This window comes from Danio rerio, chromosome 17 (genome assembly GCF_052040795.2).
Source record: "Danio rerio strain M-AB ecotype USA chromosome 17, GRCz13ab, whole genome shotgun sequence".
Classification (NCBI taxonomy): domain Eukaryota; kingdom Metazoa; phylum Chordata; class Actinopteri; order Cypriniformes; family Danionidae; genus Danio; species Danio rerio.
This window is the reverse complement of record NC_141037.1, coordinates 50,070,894-50,087,647: the sequence shown is the minus strand read 5'-3', so window position 1 is coordinate 50,087,647 and position 16,754 is coordinate 50,070,894. Positions and strand designations below refer to the sequence as shown.

Here is a 16,754-nt window from a genome sequence, read left to right as displayed (position 1 = left end):
AATCTGCATATAATAAATAATACTGCTAATAATAAAATCATTATACAAAAGCAAATTGTCGTGAATAAACTGAAAAAGCCCCCCGAGATGAAGAAGGCATGGAGGTGGTGGTTTTTATATTTTTGTAGAAAATAATCATTTTTGTAATAATTTAATCCTTTAATTCATTCATCCTTTTTCATTTGTAAAGGTATTTGCTGTGCATCTCGCATGTTTTAAGCAATGAGCGGGGCGCACAACACTCTGCGCTGAACTTTAGACCTGCTCTCAGCCGGTCTACTGCACAGTCTATTTTAGTTCCTTACAATAACAACGTGCCAACAATGCGCCTTAACACACCTACATTCTAGACTGGCACGCCCATGAGCCCACAAAGTAGCAAAAATGGATTTACTATTTAAACAATGTGGCGGAAAATGGGAAAATTAAGGGCGTACTCACACTATGTACAGTTGCCTTGAACCGGGCCAAAGCACACTTGTCCCTTCTCCCGTCTCCCCGACGGCCCGCACTCACATTACATTCGGGCCTGAGCACGCTTACGTCATTGATAATGAGTTGTTCAGTTTAACAGAGGAGAAGTGCTCTAGCTCAGCACAGTGGAGATTTATTTATCTATATCAGTTTGGGATGGAGTGAGGCAGTGAAATATTTGGCTGAACAGATCTGCTACTTTTGACGCTCATAAACAACCATAAAGTCCTCGTGCACTCCTGTGTGAATCCCGGTTGGTTGTTTGCATGCACGCCGACAAAATAGGCACCGCTCATGCGCCGTGAAACCGGAGTAACAGCCTTTTGTGCAGAGGTGTCGGCACGCAGCGAGTTTTGAAAGTCGACTAAAGTTTATATAATATGATGATGATGATGATGATACTTTCACTAAGCATGCCTTTAAAGCAGAAAGGAGGGATAATGAGTCAGGGAGGTAAGACTTCATAACATGATTTCTCAGCCATGGTCTGGTCTAAGACCACAGATAATTCTATAATACATTTTTTGTATTCTTTAGAATTGTCATAATTAATTTTCATCAAAAAGGTTTCTTAAGTGATCTTGGCATATCACTCCAGTTATTGTTTTCCATTAATATTTAGGACTGATTTCTGTTATTTATTTAGAATAATAATTGTATATTAATATTAATTGTATTTATTTAGAATAAATATAAATAAATTGTTAAATTTATTGAATAACAAATCTAACAATTCAAGAGAGGTGGGGGGTGTATAGGGTGGTTCGCCCAGGGTATCATTTAAACTAGAACCGCCACTACCCTCCCCGATCGTCGTTGACAGCACGCACACACCTTCAATAGACAGCAATGGCTATGTAATATTTACCTTAAGGTACAGTATATCAATAGAAGAAGCTGCATTAATAAAATGGTTCAAAAAGCAATATGGATAAATTATATTATTAGGTATAGTGAGTGTGTATATAGTAATGCCTTTTGTTCAGTTTGTTCATTTGTTTGGGTAATTAATAAACTCATTATTCTTTCATTCATTTTCTTTTTGGCTTAGTCCCTCTATTAATCCAGGGTCACCACAGCAGAATGAACCGCCAACTTATCTATCACATTTTTTACACAGCGGATGCCCTTCCAGCTGCAACCCATCACTGGGAATAATAAACTCATTAATCTTAATTAATTTTAGACATGGCATATACCGTATGATGAACAATAAAGGCACGTAAAAAAAAAAGAAGTTATTTATACAGTATATGAAAAGTGTTTTTAAACTAAACATAGATTTTTATTTGGTTTGCACATGTCCTTGCTGGATTATTTCAAAGAATAAATTGCAATATTTCAAGTAGAATTAATTAAATGAATAATTACTACATTATTTTATTTACCAGAAACACAAATATAACATTACACTGAATTCATTATTTTTTTTTGTGTGCCACCCCAAGATTTGGTGCGGCTTCTTCTGGCCACCCCTAAGAAAATTTCTGGGGGCGCCACTGGTCTATAATAAACTACGACAGGGCTGGCCAAGTGAACCATGCCTGAGCTCGATTCAGAGCACTCACACTATTCAAACGGTCTGGGAAATGAGCCTGGGCATAGTAGCAACACATAGGGGCAAACATGTCTTGCACCTTATTGTGCCAGGTGTATGATAGGGCCTGAATATTACGCTTAGCCCATTGACAGAATATTTAGCTTGATTTAAGAATAAAACTCACTTAATTTTGACATATTTTTTCAGAAAACAAGACTATATTTTTACTTATCTAGAAAATGCCTCTTGATTTAGGAATTGTTAGATATTTAGACAAGAAACAAGAAGTAAAAGAAGCATTTTTTTGCAGTTCGGTCACCTTAATGTCCAGAGCCACAGTAAGAGTGATTGTATAATGCTGTAGGTCTGCTGTACAAGATCCACAAGCTGTTCTCCTAGGCACCACTGTTCCCCCGCGCTGGAAAACAAGCACCTAATACAGAAAATACATTATAAACAACCCTGTAAGACAGTTAGTGCTCAGTAGACTGCAGCATCAGAGGTGTAATGTGATTCGCTCACAGTGGTCAGAGTCACTGGTACATCCAGACTTCTGGCACCCTTGTGTACTTCTGATGTATTTGTGTCGTACCACAGCTTTTAAACACACACACAATATCTCTTATGAACACACTTTCACTTTCAGTACAATGAGAGTTCAACTGGTTTGTGAAAAAGTCTTACCTCATTAGACCCTGGGAGCAAAACCTTGACTTCTGTGACCCCTGGATCTGTCACAGGGCACACAAGGAGAGCACCGCCTGGAAAACATAAAGCAGTCATAAAGCTCACACTATAAATCTCACACTGGTGTAGCCTGTCTATTTTTTTTTCCAAATTTCTGTTTAATGGAGAGAAGATTTTTTCAGCACATTTCTAAACATGATAGTTTTAATAACTCATCTCTAATAACTGATTTATTTTATCTTTCCCATGATGTCAGTAAATAATATTTTTCAAGCCACTTCTTTACAGTTTAAAGTAACATTTAAAGGCTTAACTAGGCAGGTTAACCAGGCAGGTTAGGGTAATTAGGCAAGTTATTGTATAACAATGGTTTGCTCTGTAGATTATCGAAAAATATATATAGAGGGGCTAATAATATTGACCTTAAAATGTTTAATAAAAAAAATTAAAACTGCTATTATGCTAGCTGAAATACAACAAATATCACTTTCTCCAAAGAAAAAATATTATCAGACATACTGTGAACATTTCCTTGTTCTGCTAAACATTATTTGTGAAATATAAAAAAAAATTCAAAGGGGGGCTAATAATTCTGATTGCAACTGTATGTGTATCACACTTGCTTATAACTGGAGTCCCTAATCATGCCGATTTTGCAAATAACAATCTTGACCCAAAAATGTCAAAAGAAAAAAAAAATGTCAAAAAAAAAAAAAAAAAAAAAAATATATATATATATATATATATATATATATATATATATATATATAGATATTTTATAATTAGTTGTAACTAGTTATGATTAATTATTCGTATTTCCCCCTTGTGACATATAACACACAAAAAAAAGTGTTTTAGGGGGTGACTCTTTTCAGTCAATCACAGTTCAAATCCACTTTTTGCTATCTTTTTTATATAACAAATTGCAAAGCCACTTATTTAAAAAAAATAAACAAAATATTTAGGATGTATAAATAAAATGCCTAATGAGTATTTAATAAGAAAGTCTGGAGATTGTTAGTAAGTAAGGTAGTAAGGTCATTACAAAGAAATCTCAAAGAAATTGCCATTGATTTCATAAATATTCAAATTCACATTATTATATTATATTATATTATATTATATTATATTATATTATATTATATTATATTATATTATATTATATTATATTATATTATATTATATTATATTATATTATATTATTCATTCATTTTCTTTTCAGCTTAGTCCCTTTATTAATCTGGGGTTGCCACAGCGGAATGAACCGCCAACTTATCCAGCTCGTTTTTACACAGCGGATGCCCTTCCAGCCGAAAACCCATTTCTGGGAAACCATACACACTCATTCACACTCATACACTACGGACAATTTAGCCTACCCAATTCACCTGTACCACATGTCTTTGGACTGTGGGGGAAACCGGAGCACCCGGAGGAAACACATGAGAGCGCAGGTAGAACATGCAAACTCCACACAGAAACGCCAACTGACCCAGCCGAGGCACTAACCAGCGACCTTCCTCCTTTGAGGCGACAGCACTACCTACTGCGCCACTGTGTCGCCTTATATTATATTATATTATATTATATTATATTATATTATATTATATTATATTATATTATATTATATTATATTATATTATATTATTCATTTTCTTTTTTCATCCACACTCATACACTACGACCAATTTAGTTTGTTCAATTCACTTATACCACATGACTGTAGGGGAAAATGGAGCACCCGGAGGAAACCCACTCCAACACAGGAAAAACATGCAAACTCCACACAGAAATGCCAAATGGCCCAGCTGGGACTGGAACCAGCAACCTTCTTGCTGTGAGGCGACAGTGCTAACCACTGAGCCACCGTGCCACCTCATAAGTAACAGTTTTTAGCAGGGGTGGGCAAACTTGGTCCTGGAGGGCCGGTGTACTGCACCGTTTAGCTCCAACTCTAATCAAACACACCTGCTTATAGATTTCTAGTGATCCTGAAGACACTGATTAGCTTGTTCAGGTGTGTTTGATTAGTGTTGGAGCTAAACTGTGCAGGACACCGGCCCTCCAGGACATAAGTTTGCCCACCCCTGGTTTATAGTATTGAGATAAATGCTTCATTTAAAATTTGACATTTTAACAAAAGACAAACCGATGAAATGAATAAAAATGACCATTATGAATGTAAATAATCCCTCTAGAAATCAATTCCAGGGGTCAAATATTTCTCTTTAATGTAAATATTATGATTTTTTTAAAATTATAAATAATATAACAACTGTTTTTGTAGTTTTTTACCAATCATGTACTGGTTCTCCACAGCAAATGTGCTGGTATCCTTGGGAAACTCCACCCAAAGGGGTCTATAGGGAAACACAGAAACAAATTTTTTTGTCAAAACATGTAAATCTAGAATACTGTTATGAGCATAAATATAATCCATATAAATAAAATATAGGGTCCCACTTTATATTAAGTGGCCTTAACTAATATGTACTTACATAGGAACTAATAGTTTGTTACAATGTACTTATTGTGTAAATACATGTATTTACTGTGTACTTATGCTTGATAAAATACTGTACATGTATGTAATTACATCTGTAATTAACTTTTGTAATTACATTTGTAAATACACTGTTGACCATCCCTTACACCTTAACCCACCCTTACACCTACCCTTGCCACCAAACCTGTCCATAACCCAACCTCTATCCCAACTCAAAAGCACCACAAGTGTTCTCAAATACATTATAAACACAGTAAGTACATTGTATTTATTTTTTGATGTAAGTACATAATAGTTAAGGCCACTTAATATAAAGTGGGACCAAATATTGTACTGGGGCTGAAAAAGCAGTACCTGATAGGTGGAAGTGCAGCTGTGTGTGCCTGGTGAAACAGTGTGTACCAGTACGGCAGAAGACAGTATCTGTCCTGAACAGCAGAGCGGATCGCAGAGGTCACCTCCTCTCCAAACAGCCACGGCTCACGACGCTTGGTCATTTTGGCAGAGTGTGCCCTGAAAAATGGCTGAAGGGCCCCTGCTTGATACCAGCGAACCAGAAGCTCAGGGTCTGGATCCTGCACGAAGCCCCCTACATCAGCTACACACACATACACATGATGATATTTAATCCCTTTACACCAAACTCCAAACTCCAAAACTGTCTCTTATGTTTACCAAAACATGATTTATTATTGATTTTATAACCAAATATGCAGTTTAAAAAAAGTAATAATGTGACATTAATATAATAAATAACTATTTTGTTTCAATACATTTTCAATTTAACTTCCTTTCAAGTCAAAGTTTCATTTTCAGCATTCTTTAGTACAGTCTTTGGTGTCTTAAAGCAGTGGTCACCAAACTTGTTCCTGGAGGGCCGGTGTCCAGCAGATTTTAGCTCCAACCCTAATTAAACACACCTGAACCAGCTAATCAAGGTCTTACTAGTTATACTAGAAACACCCAGGCAGCTGTGTTGAGGCAAGTTGGAGCTAAAGCCTGCAGGGACACCGGCCCTCCAGGACCGAGATTGGTGACCCCTGTCTTAAAGAGACAGTACACCCCAAAATGATGTTTACCTTTACATTACAGGTAAAAATGTTCAGTTTTGCACTTGCAAAGGTCAACCATTTTGCTTCATAATTTGAGTGTTTCTTCAATTAGTTTTGTCTAGATGTTTTTTGACTCGCAATGTGCCAATAGTGTTGATGTGAACAAGGATCATTGTTTCAGCTAAAAAAAAATCTTTAATGTTTTATGAAAAAAGAAGACAGCTACTCTGTCATTGGACATTGATAAAACGGGAGTATTACCATTCGCAACTTTCCCTGAACACCTGCGTTGCTTGAAGCCATCTTAAAACTCACGCTGAGTCTCAATGTCCAATCACAGTGCACAGTGCTTCTGAACAGTGTATACTGTTTAAAATACTTTAAAGTGTAAAATATGAAGTATTAAAATAAAGATGTCATCTGTCAAACCTCCACAAAACTGTATTCCTGTCAGACTCAGAGACAGCAGCATGGGGATTGAAATCTTTAAGTACTCCCAGGTAGCAACATTGTCCCCAGTCCAGATGGCGCCTGTAAAATTAACAACACAGAGTTGTTAATGACACATGAAAATGAAAAAATATCAGGATGAATGTACAATGTGCTTTCAAAAATACAATCATGAAACAATAATGACGAATAAATGAACTAATAACTTAACAAATATGTAAATAAATACAAGATTGAAAAGGAAAAGAATAATAAAATAAAATTAATTAATTAAACAAAATAAAATAAATAAAATAAAAATAAATTCAATTTATTTTCAATGTTTTAATTAATTAATTAATTATCTGAACAAAATAAAATAGATTTAAAAATTATATAAAATAAATTAAACAAAATGAATTAATTAGAATAAAAAATAGATAAAATAATAAAAATAATAAAATATAATGTAAATAATATAATATAAAAAATAAATTAAATACAATCAATTAAACAAAAACGACAAATAAATGAACTAATAATTTACTAAAAATTTAAATAAATACAAATTTAAAGAGGAAAAGAATAATAAAATAAAATAAATTAAATTAAATTAAAAATGTTATACAAAATAAATTAAATTAAACAAACAAAATGAAATAGATAAAATAAATGAAATAAGTAAATAAAAGATAAAAAAATAAAATAAAATAAACGAATAAAACAAATAAATAAATAAATAATTAAAAATAATAATAATAAATAAAAAAATTTAATTAAATAAAATTAAATAAAATTAAATAAAATTAAATTAAATTGAAAAAATAATAGATAAATAAACAAAACTAGACCCCATCTAGAAGTATTTAATATTGGTGACTAAATAGATAGTCACAAACTATGGAAAACCACACAAAAAATAGATATTTACTTTAAATATTCCATATAACTAATACTTAATTTAAAAAAAATCCGACACCCCTCAAAAAAGGAACCCTAATTGACACCTAAACCCATTTCTCTCGCTTCTGAAGGGAAGTGATCTATAAAAAGGACATTTTGAAAGCTACCTAACCTACCTAATCTCTGAGACCCAGCAAAGAAGGAGCGTGTAAGGATAAACGGCCTCTCTGTGCCACCCGAACGGGTCAATAAGCCCTCAAATGTAGCCATATGCTGTAAAGGAGAAGGAAAAAAAAAAACAATATAACTCTCTATATCTCTTTAACCAGAGTGTCTCTCTGTATTACATGCTGGTTTGGGCTCAGATTACCTGATAGAAGCCATATAAGTTGTGCAGTTCTCGATGTTCCCATCCTCCATGGTGAAGCGCATCTTTTGGCATGGTCTGTTCGGGCCCGTTGAAGACTGAAGGTTCGTTCATGTCGTTCCACACAAACAAAGATTCTGTTGAGCCCTATTGGAAGCATGGATGGAGAGATATCATTTTCAACATTAAGATAGTGTTCAGAAATGGCTATGCTATTATGTTAAACTGTGATAGTCACTCACTTCATATTTGCTTAGAGAGAACTGTCTGGCATACCATAATCTTGTCTTTGAGCTACTGAAGTCCAAATAACAGGATTCACCTGATGGAACAGAAATCACCTTTTTAAAAATATAAATGCTAAATAATAAAAAATGTAGATGAATTCTGAATAAAAATGTTTGACCTTCGTTTTTTTATTGTTAAAGCCACAGTATTGAAGAATCTAACCAAGGATCTGAGAATCTGAGCACACTTATTTGTGTGTTGTTTCAAGAAAACAACCATTCATTTGTGTTGTGTTTTATTTTCATTTGTTTATCTTGATTTATTATATATTTAATTATTTTATTAAAGCATATGATCATTGGTCATTTATATAATTATCATTATTTATTTTATTGATCATTACTTAATGATTTGATTAATATTGATTATTATTTATCATTTTATTATGTTTTTTTATATTCTATTACTACTATTTTCATATAAATATTGCTTTATTATTATTTCCTTTTGTCATATTGCTACTATCTAATGAGTGTGTGGATTCATTCTCTTCCCTGGCTCCGAGGCTCTGGAACTCTCTCTGATTTTGGCCTGTGCCTTTAAATGAAAATAAGCTGGTTGTTCCTTCCCACTCAAATGACATTTCTCTTTAGAGACGGATAACCAGAGTCAAATCTTAAGATAAGCACAACAAACTGACAACTCAAAGACGATAAAACAGAGACTCAGTGTCACAAATACCACAGTAAGGTAGCAAACTACACAGATATGCGGTTACCATGTTCGCACGCACACGTTTAACATGTTGAGCTGTTTTTGCGCATCTACTCTGGGCAAATCTGACAGGATCCCCACAAAATAGGTAAACGAATATGCTGCTGTATAGAGATGCATTAAAGTTAAGTTATTGTACAAAATAAACCTGGTTTAACGTCTATGAAACCAGGAGTCCTGTTGTGTGATTGAAGTATCCTCATTTATAGTTGTGTACACTAAGCAGCTGTGCTGATTCCAGAGGCTATGAATTACGTTGTTTAGACATATTATTTCTGAAAACGAGACCATATTTTTTACTTGTCTAGAAAATCCTTCCCGATTTAGGAATTTTTGGATATTTGGACTAAAAACAAAACCAAAACTCAAAGTAAAAAATAATTTTTTATAAAAAATAAAAAAAAAACACGGAAACACCAAATGTTTTTTAATATGTCATGTATTTTAACAGACTGCACACAGCAGCATTATAGCAGAACGTTAAAATGTATTTAGTTTGATAAAACAGCACTGCTGCTTCCTCATTTGATCATGACCAGAAGAACCGAAAGAGGTGAAAAGCTCTATTATAAGAAAAAGACTATTTTTAATTATTTATAATGAAAGTCTAGTTTTGGACCGCTGACTACTAAATCTTCACTGACGTCCCAAATTTAGCCTAGTTTTAGCCTAAACATCTATGTTTAGACATCTATTAGACATAAATAAAAAAAACTTTAGCAACAATATCAGCAACAGTCAGCATTTTTCAGTGCAGTGTGAATCTTCCTTAAGATTCCCAAATTCCCAAATAATAAACATGTACTCGTTTTAAACAAGTTTGAGATAACCCTGTTTGAGTTTCTTTCTTCTATTGAACATAAAATATGATATTTTGAAGAAAGCCGAAAACCTGTAACCATTGACACCCATAGTAGGAAAAAACAATTACTATGCAAGTCAATGGTTACAGGTTTCCAGATTTCTGCAAAATATCTTCTCTTGTGTTAAACAGAAGAAACTCAAACAGGTCTGGAACAAGTGAAGGCTAAGTAAATGAAGACAGAGTTCTCAGTTTTGGGTGAACTGTCCCTTTAAGATTTGTGCTCTGTGGCATTATATATTGTGTAGAGGATCTTACCTGGCCAACACGTTCCTTCAAAATCAAAGCCTTCTCTGTTCTTCACAAAATGGCCTCCTTTCTTAGCTTCACAGTAAATTGACCAATCGGGATCCATCTTGATGTGTGGGTCACTGATAACAACCAGCTAAACAAATACTATAATTAATTTAATAGAATTAAATATTAAAGCAGTGTTTCTCAACCACGATCCTGGAGGACCACCAACACTGCATGTTTTGGATGTCTCCTTTGTCTGATACACCCATTACAGGTCTTTCAGTCTCTGCTAATGAGCTGATGATCTGAATCAGGTTTGTTTGGTTAAGAAGACTTGGAAAATGTGCAGAGCTGGTGGTCCTCCAGGACTGTGGTTGAGAAACACTGTATTAAACAACTATACTGGTTATCTTACATAATCCACTACTATACCTTTCTTTTCTTCTTCATGAGATGATGCTGAAGTTCTGCTGGATTTGGGAAACGCTTGGAGTCCCAGGTGAAATAGCGCTTTCCATCGGTGTGCTCGATGTCCAGCCAAATGACATCATACGGGATACCGTGGAGGTCAAATCCAGCATCCACCGCTTTTACATCAGCCTCGTCCTCGTAGTTCCAGCGGCATTGGTGATTACCCAAGGAGAAGAGCGGAGGAAGAGCCTGATAGCCTGTTGGCAAATAAACAATAAATGAAATTCTATATATATTTATAATGAATTTTTTTGCAATAAGTATGCGTGACGGCATCAGTGTTGGGGAAAGTTACTTTAAAAAATAAAGCATTACAATATTGAGTCACTCCCCCAAAAAGTAGCTAGTTACATTACTTAGTTACTTTTTATAGTAAGTAATGCATTGTTACTTTTGAGTTACTTTTTATTATCTTTACTGAGGCTTGATCTCTTTCAGAACTTGATTTTTTTATTAAAGGAGATCTGCAATTAAAAACACAATGGCTGCATCTGAAACCGCATACTTCCATACTATATAGTACGCTAAAATCAGTATGCGAGTTGAGTAGTATGTCCGAATTCACAGAATTCGAAAATCCGTATGCGTGAAGTACCCAGATGGCTTACTACTTCGGGCGAGATTCCATGCACGCTGCGCTATCCCATGATGCTCCACGAAATAATTTATGAATGGGAGCGAAGCGACACAACTGACGCAGGTGGGACACATGACCATTACAAAATGGCGGATGTAGTAGGCCCAAATTCCATTCATACTTTTCACATTCATACTGTATAGAACGTACTTTTCTAATGGCCGTGTAGTACATTTAAATTCAAATGCAGTACCTACTGAGTAGTGGGCGGTTTCGGGCGCAGCCATTGTATAGCCTACACCTACATTTCCCTATAAAAAACACGCAAAAAATAACATATTAGTATAATATTATCTGAAAACTTCCCTTTTCATTTTCTTTAATAGGTTTAAAATAATGAACACATTCTCTCATTAACTGCGGGACTACTTTAATTTTAATTCAGCAATTTATTTTTCAAAATCTGACACGATGCCCACAAAATAGGTAAACGAATATGCTGCTTAATAGAGATGCATTAAAGTTAAGTTACTGTACAAAATAATCCTGGTTTAACATCTAAAAACCAGTGCTGTTGTGTGATTAAAGCATCCTCATTTATAGTTGTGTCCACTAAGCAGCTGTGCTGATTCCAGCAGCTATTTTACTGAGGCTTGATCTTTTTCAGAACTTGATCTCTTTCTTTCTTTTTTTATTAGAGGAGATCTGCAATTAACACACTGTATAGCCTAAACCTACATTTACCTTTAAAAAATATTAATATTAAAATATTTTAGGATAATGTTATCTGAGAACTTCCCTTTTCCTTTTCTTTAATATGTTCAAAATAATGAAGGCTTAGAACTATTTAACAATGTCGTCACTGTCAACGCAAACGAACTGGAAACTTACTTTTGGTTTATTTGTGTTGATTTTAAGTGACGTGACAGGCGGGTGCAGGTGTCGATTGTAAATGACGTCACTTGCATAGGAAGTGTGGGTGCCTGAGCATGCAAGCCCGAGAGTGCAAGCCTGAAGAACAAGTGCATCTCTGCAGCCAGACCCTTCTCAATGCGCTACACCCAACACCGGCCAGCATACAGTATGTAACCTTAATAGTAGGTAAACGGTCTTGTGCAATACCTGTTATTTTACCTTGACATTTTTTTTTTATTTTCATGATTTTTTTATTTTTATTTTAAGCAACACAAAATCGATTTAAACTGGCCAATCTTGCTCTTCACTATTCTCAGCTTCTTTGGAAAACATTTTTGTCAGTGCTTTTTTGTTTGAATTGAATGGCATGTCATTGTTGTGACCAATACTGACCAGGGGCCTCATGTATCAACCAGGTTTCACGCTCAGAATCGCTCACGTTTGGATTTACTAACGAAGAACTGAACGTGGGAATGTGCGCATCTCCACGGCAGCTTTATGGCTGGCGTACGCACATTTTTTGTGCGTGTCTGTTTTTTTTCCATTGGCAACTCCTAGAGGCAGTTGTGTTAAAGTGCACTCTACAAAGTGTCTTCTCAGCTGTATAAAACGGGTTCATCCGCATGTCTAGTATATAAGGTTTCCATACCATACAGTTGACCATCCAAACATTACTGTACATTACTGTAATAATACAACTGTGTTAACTCCATCAGCTAAACTCTCCCACTATAAAAAAAAACTCTCCCCACTCTATTTTTTTATTTTGTTATTAATTCCAGAAGACAAACCTGCAAATAAAACAGTTTTTCTCCGGTCTACCTCCGAAAGCAGCACCTTCAATTCACATTCTGTTCAAAGTTTCTCTTCTTGCTTGCTTTTGCCATTGCTTTTTTGTTGGGTTTTGCCAAAGTAGAGTCATTAGCATATTCATACAGGGGAGGAGGCAGGGAGGGGTTTTGTGCTCGTGCATGTTGCGCTCAGTTTCACGTTCATTCTGATGTACAAAAGAATATACGTGGGATTCGGCGTACGCAGTGTTTCATACATCTGAATTTTTTTCTGCGTACGCACATTCACAGCTTTGTGCGTACGCAATGTTTTAGTCTGATTTCCACGCAAGTCTTCGTACATGAGGCCCCTGGAGTCTCATTTGTAAAACTTTGTACCATAACCTTCCTAAAAGTGATTGTACGCCAATTCTTTTAAATAATTTATTAAGGATTACGGCTTATATGATGATTTAAATTGTTTTTAAGTAAATATTTAAGGTTAATGTGTTTACGTTCAGTTTAGTTTTTGTTTGTTTTAGGATCAAACCTTTGCATGGGAATTGGCGTACACACATTTCCATACATATTTTGTGCGTATGCCCCTGTCACGGTCACAAAAGGAAGACAAAGATGGTTATATCTTTAAGGGCATTAATTAGTGCACTGCAACAGATGCAGAGAGATGAAGCAGGTAAGTGGTGAAGCAGAGAGAGAGCGATCTCGTACACAGTTCATATGGCAAGTATCAGATCTTCAGTCAAACACCATTTAAGCTTAGTCTTTTCCCTTTAGCAGTTGTGTTCGTATCCACAGGTGAATACAGACATCCACAAAAGAATACGAGAGGAAGAGAGCCGATGAGAGAACTTTACGTTGGGGTACGGTCCCCCCGCCCACCCATATTGATTGACAGCTGCGAGTATTAACATGTCTCTGTAGTAATGCATATAATCATATCGACAAGACAAGACAGCGCAAAGCAACCGGGAATAAAAGGTCTGTTCAATTTGCTAGGATCATCAATCAAACGTGATCAAGAGTGAGTTTTACAAGTTTAACATGTTTTAAAATGTGTGTAATGAAGTACAGCGATTCACTTTAGATTCACTTCATCAGCACAGCCGCATGTCTCTCTCACTGTCTTAGTGTGTGTGTGTGTGTGTCTGTACTATGTATGTGTGTGTGTGTCTGCGTGTCTACGCTACGTGTCTGTGCTATGTGTGTGTGTGTGTGTCTGCGTGTCTACGCTATGTATGTGTGTGTGTGTCTGTGCTACGTGTCTGTGCTATGTGTGTGTGTGTGTCTGCGTGTCTACGCTATGTATGTGTGTGTGTGTGTGTCTGCGCTACGTGTCTGTGCTATGTGTGTGTGTCTACGTGTCTACGCTATGTATGTGTGTGCGTGTGTCTGCGCTACGTGTCTGTGCTATGTGTGTGTGTCTGCGTGTCTATGAAATGTATGTGTGTGTGTGTCTGCGCTACGTGTCTGTGCTCTATGTGTGTGTCCACGTGTCTACGCTATGTATGTGTGTGTGTGTGTGTGTGTCTGCGCTACGTGTCTGTGCTATGTGTGTGTGTGTGTGTCTGCGTGTCTACACTATGTATGTGTGTGTGTGTCTGCGCTACGTGTCTGTGCTATGTGTGTGTGTCTGCGTGTCTATGATATGTATGTGTGTGTGTGTCTGCGCTACGTGTCTGTGCTATGTGTGTGTGTCTGCGTGTCTACGCTATGTATGTGTGTGTGTCTGCACTACGTGTCTGTGCTATGTGTGTGTGTCTGCGTGTCTATGATATGTATGTGTGTGTGTGTGTGTCTGTGCTACGTGTCTGTGCTATGTGTGTGTGTCTGCGTGTCTACGCTATGTATGTGTGTGTGTCTGCGCTACGTGTCTGTGCTATGTGTGTGTGTCTGCGTGTCTACGCTATGTATGTGTGTGTGTCTGCACTACGTGTCTGTGCTATGTGTGTGTGTCTGCGTGTCTATGATATGTATGTGTGTGTGTGTGTCTGTGCTACGTGTCTGTGCTATGTGTGTGTGTCTGCGTGTCTACGCTATGTATGTGTGTGTGTCTGTGCTACGTGTCTGTACTATGTGTTTGTGTGTGTGTCTGCGTGTCTACACTATGTATGTGTGTGTGTGTCTGCGCTACGTGTCTGTGCTATGTGTGTGTGTGTGTGTGTGTGTGTGTGTGTGTGTGTGTGTGTGTGTGTGTGTGTCTGCGCTGTGTGTGCGTGAACTCATTGTTGCAACTCCACAAAAAAAATGCATCAAATACTGATGGTAAAGTTCTTACTGTAGTATTTTTCACAAACATTACATGAGATCTGCTTCCTGAGGCAGCCGAAGGCGACGATTGAGGCATGTTGCTGACAGGCACGTGGGAATGGTGGGCGAGGATGACTAGCCTTAAAGGCCCAGTGCAAAAAAAAAAGCAACAACCTTTTCCCAGCTATAATACAGACACTTTAAACAGTTATAATAAATACTCTGATGGGTGTTTTGAGGTGAAACTTTACAGACACATTCTGGGGACACAAAAGACTTATAATAAATATGAAAAAAGGGGTAACCTATGTGCCCTTTAAACAAAAAAGGAAAGAATGATGCTCTTTAATGTGTTTTCAGAGTTTTTAATAACTGTTAACAATAATTTGGGTAATGGAACAAACCTGTTAGCTGAGCATACTGAGAGAACACCTGGGCAGGTGTGGGTCCCAGCAAAATGAAGCAGTCGATGGTGCCGCTCTCTGATATCCATCTCACATCAGTCCGAGGTGAGATTCTGCTTTTTTTCCCTGGTGGTTCATCCTCATCCTGCTCAGATAAAAACAAAATACACAAATAAATCAACTGAAACAATACACATAATGAAAAGGGAGGTTTTTTTCATTTAATATCTTATTCAGTTTATGCAAATTTATTTAGACTGTTCTACAGAAGCCAATTTTCATCAGGGAATAAACAAAGTAATTGTGACTTCTGAGACATTAACTCAGACTTATTTTTCGTTTTTGCAGTTCTCTATGTGATCCTCAAGTTCATTATCAAAGGGATAGTTCATCCAAAAATGAAAATTATCAAGAAAAACTAGCAGAGGTTCAAAACTGTGAGTTTTTTTTTAAATTGATAAAAGCTGAAAACAAGTAACCACTGACATAGTGTCCCGATCACCAGCGATCTAACCATTATAGATCGCTGGAGAACATTCACCGCCACACAGACTACAATCCTGTCTCATTAAGAACTACAAATCCTGTCATGCACCACACACACACAACTGATTTAGTTCTCCTCTGATTACACGCACACAGCCGGGAGCTGCTTAAGGACTGATTACATAGACCTTATATACAGCACACACACACAGACTTTGCTGAGTCGTGTTGGTTTCTAACCCTGTAACATACAAGGGGTGGTCCAGATTGTATTTTTAGCCTTGGATTTGTTTATAAGATGCAAAGCAATGTGTGTGCATGCTTTATTTGTAAAAAAGGATTATATAAAAATTATATAAAAAGGTTATTTTTTTCATGTATCCTACTCAAGCGGCAACCTCCCGCTCTCAATCAGGAAGCCAATACGGAAGTAACTAAACCGTTTCCCATGTGAGTAAAGTTATATACTTATATACCATCTCTATACATGTATTTGTTTTATTTAAGATCATTTATCGTTTATATTTATATTTAGAGCTGTAATACACTTCAGAATCTGTCAGATTGATTAGCTGTAGGCTCTAGAACAGTCATCTGAAGTGTTGTCATACAGTGTTATGCTGGATTACATCAATAATCTTACATTAACTAACACAGACTATATCTGAAGTGTTTGGAAGTAATTCGCGTTTTCCTCCTGTTAAAAAACATCATAAGAACAATGTTTAGTGGCTCAATGTGTTACAGCAGTGTTTTTAAAAGTCTAAACACTTTATTGATATAGTATACAACCAAGCACAAGTG

At 36.2% G+C, this 16,754-nt stretch overlaps 1 protein-coding gene across 14 annotated transcripts in view; it reads right to left on the bottom strand.

Moving 5' to 3' along the window:
- ganc (glucosidase, alpha; neutral C) overlaps positions 1-16,754 on the bottom strand; it is a 43,730-nt gene that overhangs the window by 2,337 nt on the left and 24,639 nt on the right. For 4 of the 14 annotated variants that reach the window (XM_087291029.1, XM_087291030.1, XM_087291033.1 and 1 more), the window contains exons 10-22: positions 15,465-15,609; positions 11,365-11,418; positions 10,492-10,727; positions 10,081-10,207; positions 8,201-8,280; positions 7,962-8,105; positions 7,768-7,864; positions 6,689-6,790; positions 5,562-5,805; positions 4,997-5,061; positions 2,699-2,775; positions 2,537-2,611; positions 2,334-2,447 (exon numbers count right to left, since the gene is read on the bottom strand). In XM_087291029.1, the coding sequence (XP_087147155.1) occupies positions 2,334-2,447; positions 2,537-2,611; positions 2,699-2,775; positions 4,997-5,061; positions 5,562-5,805; positions 6,689-6,790; positions 7,768-7,864; positions 7,962-8,105; positions 8,201-8,280; positions 10,081-10,207; positions 10,492-10,727; positions 11,365-11,418; positions 15,465-15,609 (1,560 nt within the window). Of the gene's footprint in view, positions 1-2,333; positions 2,448-2,536; positions 2,612-2,698; positions 2,776-4,996; positions 5,062-5,561; positions 5,806-6,688; positions 6,791-7,767; positions 7,865-7,961; positions 8,106-8,200; positions 8,281-10,080; positions 10,208-10,491; positions 10,728-11,364; positions 11,419-15,464; positions 16,336-16,754 lie in introns of all 14 variants that reach the window. The other 10 variants (XM_087291031.1, XM_087291032.1, XM_087291035.1 and 7 more) reach the window with 4 other exon arrangements.